The 5,896-nt window shown below is 35.6% G+C and overlaps 1 protein-coding gene across 3 annotated transcripts; it reads right to left on the reverse strand.

Moving 5' to 3' along the window:
• Nucleotides 1-241: 241 nt before the first annotated feature.
• On the reverse strand, nt 242-5,073 carry LOC110927121 (E3 ubiquitin-protein ligase BIG BROTHER). 3 transcript variants are annotated; one of them, XM_035985621.1, is made up of 9 exons: nt 4,877-5,073; nt 4,571-4,626; nt 3,021-3,278; nt 2,706-2,943; nt 2,051-2,085; nt 1,896-1,940; nt 1,644-1,771; nt 575-683; nt 242-487 (listed from the first exon to the last, which is right to left on the reverse strand). In XM_035985621.1, exons 3-9 carry the CDS (start codon nt 3,087-3,089, stop codon nt 419-421), a joined length of 693 nt encoding a protein of 230 aa, XP_035841514.1. In that variant the 5' UTR covers nt 3,090-3,278; nt 4,571-4,626; nt 4,877-5,073; the 3' UTR covers nt 242-418. The 3 variants fall into 3 exon arrangements, with proteins under 3 accessions (XP_035841514.1, XP_022026420.1, XP_022026421.1); XM_022170728.2 differs by lacking the exon at nt 4,571-4,626; XM_022170729.2 differs by lacking the exon at nt 4,571-4,626 and having other exon boundaries at nt 4,873-5,073.
• Nucleotides 5,074-5,896: the final 823 nt, after the last annotated feature.

The following is a 5,896-nucleotide window of genomic DNA, read 5'->3' on the forward strand; positions in this document are numbered from 1 at the left end:
TGACTGTGGTTAAAACAAATTCTTAGAGTTCCTAGCGGGCAAAACAGACAATATTGGTCAGTACCTTGGGCCCGACGAGGCCTCACGCCGCCCCCTGTTTTTCGCTTCGTAGTGTAAATTTTACCAAAATTTTCCGAATTTTCTTTTATGTTGTGTAAAATTTTGGATTTTGAGAGTCCGGCCTCCCCTGATTTTACCGAAAACTAAGTTCAAGATTCGCCAATGGTTAAAGTATGATGCATGTATAATACCACATATCATTCAAGTGCCATAATGGATATAAAGTAAACTATAATCAGTCTGAATACTTATTTAACACACAAGATAATCACCCTACTAAAGCCTAAGATGGGAATAAGGTTAAAAAATAAGACAGTGGTATTAGTGAAATTAAAGAAACCACTCTCCTTTTACATGTTCACTTACAAAATCTCTGTGAATGTTTTGGAGTATGAACAAGCACTTCCTTGTAACAAATCGGGCACGCCTGACAGTTATATAATATAGTTAGAAAAGTGGAACATGGCGGGCGGGCAAGGCGTAATGTGTAATTAAACTTAGGAAATGAGTTTACCTTGTTGATGCTAAGCCATTGACTCCCACAGCTAGCATGATAGATATGTTTGCATGGAAGAGTGAGCTGGCGGTCACCTCGTTTATACTCCATTTGACAGATCACACACCTGTCAAGTCCAGTTCGGAATTGAGTTAGGACAGATCGACAATGATAAAGAAACTGGATGAATTTGGGTTTGGAAAGAATAACTGTGATTAAGGTGGTGTGTGGTTGTAGTCAAAGAATCAGTGTAGGTATGAGTTTAATACAAGGACATAATGCAAGTGAGAAATTATTTCTAATTTTAAAACCCATAGAATCAAACCAAACACTATATCATTTCAAACCTGTCCTCTCTTACTGAAACCAAAATCCAAACACTCCCTAAACTTTCAGGAGTTCCTAACATGGTCATTGACGGGAAAGCAAGGTATACAGTGAATTAGGGGTTTTGACTCGTTTAGATAAATGGGTTAAACAGGTTGTGTCCGGGGCTATGCAGTTAATATTGGTGATATATCACCGATATCAGTTATCGGTCCCCATCTATAATATTGATCTCAATTATTGATCAGAATATCGGTACCAATATTATCGGCAATATTGACCCATATTTGACCAATATTCGACCGATATATCACCGATTTTCCCCATATCAGTACCTTTCTTCTTAGTTCTACCGTTCGTCTTTCTTCTTATTACTGCTATTACTGTTTTAAGACTTAAGTGTTAGTTATTAGGGTTTTAAGTGTTAATCACTTCCTACTTGCTACAGTTGTTAGTGTTTCGCAAGTTGCAATACATATAAATTCTACATGATATTAAAATTAACGATATCCGATATCCCACCGCGATAACCTATATCTCAAATATCGGTCCTTGACCGGTATCCGATTTTTTCCCACATTAACTGCAAAGGTTCGGGTTACACGGATTTAAGTATTTTCAGGTTTGTTGATGTTTTTGAGATAAATAAATATATGGGTCGTGTTCAGGTTCAGCGATTCAACCCATCAAATCGCCAACCCGACATGATTGACAGCCGTATGTTAAACTGAGAGAAGTATAAAAATGAACTTCCGACTACCTCTCGTTTTTTGATTTTTTTCTCCAGAAGAAACCGCACTTGAACTTTGAAACAGGAAGCGTGGAAATAGCCTCTTGAGATAGACCCCGACTTTGACTTCCAACAGCCTCGCCTAACTCGAGCAGTTCCTGCAATTGGGATGGCATCATTTGTAACAAATCTTAAACTTACATTTCAAAATATGAAAAACCATTACATACACAAACACAAGTGGAGAGCAAATGTAATTATTAAAGAATAAACATATCAAACCTCATAAGTCATGTTGTCAGGATCAACATTATCTTCCCACACAACCTGTACAATATAGACATCTAACCTTGTTATTTACACATAATCAATTGGGTTATCAGAAAGATTAGATTAAATAGAAAATGTGACAAATATATCGTGAGAAAGCTTTAGACCTGATAATCTCCAGGGTTATGATTACTCTGTGGACCTGAGATATGTAATCATATAAGAAATATAAACACACTCATAATGCCCATAAATCTTTAATTTTAATGATTCCCTCAAGGTTAGTGTAATGAGTAAAATGCCATTTTTGTCTCTGAGGGTTGACCACTTTTGCAACTTTCCAAAGGTTTGTTTATTCGTGTCTAGATCCAAAAGGTTTGAAATGTTGCTATTTCCATCCGACTTGTTAACTCCATCGATTTTAACGTCAAGTCAGGGGTATTTTCGTCATTGAATCTTGTCATTTTGATATAAATAAACAAAACAATTAGCTAAAGTGACGAAAATACCCCTGACTTAAATGTAAAAAATGGATGGAGTTAGCGAGTTGGATGAAAATAGCAAGAGTTCAAACCTTTTGCATCCCGATGTTGAAAAACAAACCTTTGGACAAAGTCGCAAAAGTGGCCAAACCTCAGGGACGAAAATGACATTACTCTAAAGTAATTCTTCATTAAGCTATCTCAGCCTTCTAGATTTATACCCATAAGTCATTTAATTTCTTGGAAACCATGAAAGAAGCAGTTTGTAGTGTATTATGCTGTGAAAAGGTAAATAAACTGTTATTAGGTAAATAAATTTGCAAACGAAATCAGTACTCACAATCTGCTGCCGGATCAGCTATGGAATTCGAGCTTGAATGTCCATCTTGTTGCATATGTACAGATGTAGTTTCATTAGCCATGGTAGAAGAATGATCCGATTGCCTAATATAGCCGTTGTTCCCATATGTTTCATCATTAATCGCATAAGCGTCACAATAGTCATAGTATGAGAAACTTCCAGGTTCAAAATAAGCAAACTTGTATGCATTGGTATTTATTGTAGGTTGGGGGATCTCCTGTATACACAAGTGAATAAGTAACAGTACAGTCACCAAGTAATTTATTGAATGAAAGGTATGTCTTGTTGATTTACCTGAGGGTAAGTAACTTCAGAAAAAATGAAATTGACATGCTCATATGTAAGTCCTTCAAAGAAATCCATAACGCTTCAACTGAAAACTATAACTTAAGTCGATTTCAGTTTGTACACGCCAATTCAGTCGCGAATAACACTCTATTTAACAAGTGTGACATCAATTTTGCAGAATCCACAAAACCGGATGAATTCAAGTGAGGCAAACTCTGGTAAAGAGGTGTGTTAGCAGCAGATCAAATAACGTCGACCCAGATCCTATAAAAGTAACAAAACATTTATGAACCAGATCAATCAAAAGCCAATTATTTGAAAATTGAAATGCCTGTTCATTGATTAGTTAAAAAACAGAACGACACGGTACTTGAACTGAATTAAACTACCATAATTGGTTCAGTCCTCAGTACTCTGACTTAAATAGCATCATAAAGCACAAACATACAAAAGGTCTCTAACTCACAACTGTAACAACATACCATGTGCTATGATTCAACAGAACATAAACTTAACACAAATAAGGTATCAATAAAACATTAAAACCTAACGCAACATGTAAATCATTATTTCCGGTTACTCCACAAAACACAAGTACTTAACACAATTAGAAACAAACAACAAAAATTGCACTAATAAAGGCATTTCGTCTTTCTTCAATTGTCGTTTACTTTTCTCAGCAACAAGACACAATCAAATCACATATCAAAACTTAAACAGTTAATTCGAAATCAAACATCATGAAATTCATTCTTCTTACAATCATTATTACTTTACCTACATTTATCGCTTCTAACTTCTCCGGCCAGCGTAAGAAGAGAATCTATGTTTCTAGTGATCCAGTTATATATAGAGTTACAGAGTATGTATATGTAGAGAGCATAGGATTCTCTCACGAGAACTTTACGAAAAACAAAAATAGAACTAACAAACGCATTTTCTATTTCTTCAATTGTCGTTTACTTTTCTCAGCAACAATGCACAATCGAATCACATATCAAAACTTAAACAGCTAAATTACATGGCTACATTGATCGTTTCTAACTCTTAGCGATCGAGCTATATACACAGTTGCTTAACACAATCATAAACATACAAATACACAATCGAAACACATATCAAAACCTAAACAGCTAAATCACATGATAAACTAATCATCCGATCACAATGTAACGTGAAGAATACGTAAATAGGAATCAAACAGCACGGAATTCGCTCTTCAATTACGTTTATCATCTATTTTACCTACATTGATCGCTAACTTCTCTGTTTCTAGCGATCAAGCTTTATATACAGTTAAGGTGTATGTATATGTAGAGAGAGAGAGAAGCTTTCTCTCACTAGAATACACACAGTTGCTTAACAGAATCATAAACATACAACAAAACTGAAACTAAATACACAATCGAATCACGTATTCACATATCAAAACCTAAATAGCTAAATCACATCATGAATTCATCATCCGATCACAATGCAACATAAAGAACAAGTAAATCGAAATCAAATAACACGAAATTCATCCTTCAATCACGATTAACAATAATTTTACCTACATTGATCGCTTCTAACTTCTTCTCCGGCGAGAGAATCTCTGCATCTAGCGATGAAACTACAAATACAGTTACGGTATATGTATATTAGAGAGAGAAACTTTCTCTCACTAGAACTCTACGAAACACAGTTGCTTAACACAATCATAAACATACAAATACACAATCAAATCACATATTATAACCTAAACAGTTAAATCACATGACAAATCAATCATTCGATCACAATGCAACGTGAAGAACAAGTAAATCGAAATCAAACAACACGAAATTCATCCTTTAATCACGATTAACAACAATTTTACCTACATTGATCGCTTCTAGCTTCTTCTCCGGCAGCCGTAACGAGAGAATCTCTGCATCTAGCGATGAAACTATATAATCGTAATACAGTTATGGTGTATGTATAGGTAGAGAGAGAAAGAGAGAGAGAAACTAACTTTCTCTCTCTAGAACTCTCTTTTTATCTCTTTGTTCTTCTCTGTAATCACTCTGTTTTTTGGTGTGGGGGTGGCGCCTTTTTGCAGGGGGGTTGTTAACAGTAATGAGTCACGCGATCTCCGTTACAGTAGGTGGGGTTTGATCACCTGCTTCGCGGAACACTGGAACAACAGATTGTGGTAAATTTTACGTGTCAGTTACTGTGCGGTTATTTGTTGAAAGTTCACCTCCAATCAAATCACGAAGTTTAACATTGGTTTGACGAATGAAAGACTGACACGTGGTCAGTTAGCTAAAGGGTTCTGTGACTTGAGCTTTTTTTTTTTTTAAGAGTATCAAGTTCAAACCCCTGTTCTGTCGGTTCTTTTTCTAAAAAACTTGAAAGTATTATCCAATAATAAATCTGATTTATTTGGTTTTCTAGCACTATTTATTTTCACTTTTTTTTAGGCTACCGCACTATTGAAAAGCTTTTTTGTCCTACTTTGGTCAGATTATATTGTTTTAACCGGGTACAACTTCAGAGTTTGTTTGGACGTTCTCCCAAGAAACCATACGTTGTGCCACCAGAAGAGTTGAACACTCTTTGGCGTAACACATGGTGGGAAGATGACCTGGGTGACCCCATGATACAATCTGACAGTTCTGCAAGGGGGCTAGGTTCTATCCATCATTAACTAATCCACCAAACGACACAAGTGAGGATTGAATTTGGATCTTTATTGGAAAACGCAAGCCTCCCGACCACTAGACACAAGTGTTGGATTAATTATCATATTTTCCCTAATTTTGCCAATAAATCTCGTATAAAGTTAGTAACATGGAATAAAAGCTGCTTTTATATATATTTATTATTATACAATTTGGTAAATTAAATGAAGGCGATTG

This window comes from Helianthus annuus, chromosome 2 (genome assembly GCF_002127325.2).
Source record: "Helianthus annuus cultivar XRQ/B chromosome 2, HanXRQr2.0-SUNRISE, whole genome shotgun sequence".
Classification (NCBI taxonomy): domain Eukaryota; kingdom Viridiplantae; phylum Streptophyta; class Magnoliopsida; order Asterales; family Asteraceae; genus Helianthus; species Helianthus annuus.

What these genes read in the sequence shown, in the direction of transcription:
- LOC110927121 (XM_022170728.2), bottom strand. Translation starts at nt 3,089, where the DNA reads ATGGATTTCTTTGAAGGACTTACATATGAGCATGTCAATTTCATTTTT. An exon ending in AGCTGATCCGGCAGCAGATT is followed by an intron (nt 2,086 to 2,705) that starts GTGAGTACTGAT and finishes TACATATCTCAG; the next exon opens with GTCCACAGAGTAATCATAAC. An exon ending in ATAACCCTGGAGATTATCAG is followed by an intron (nt 1,941 to 2,050) that starts GTCTAAAGCTTT and finishes TATATTGTACAG; the next exon opens with GTTGTGTGGGAAGATAATGT.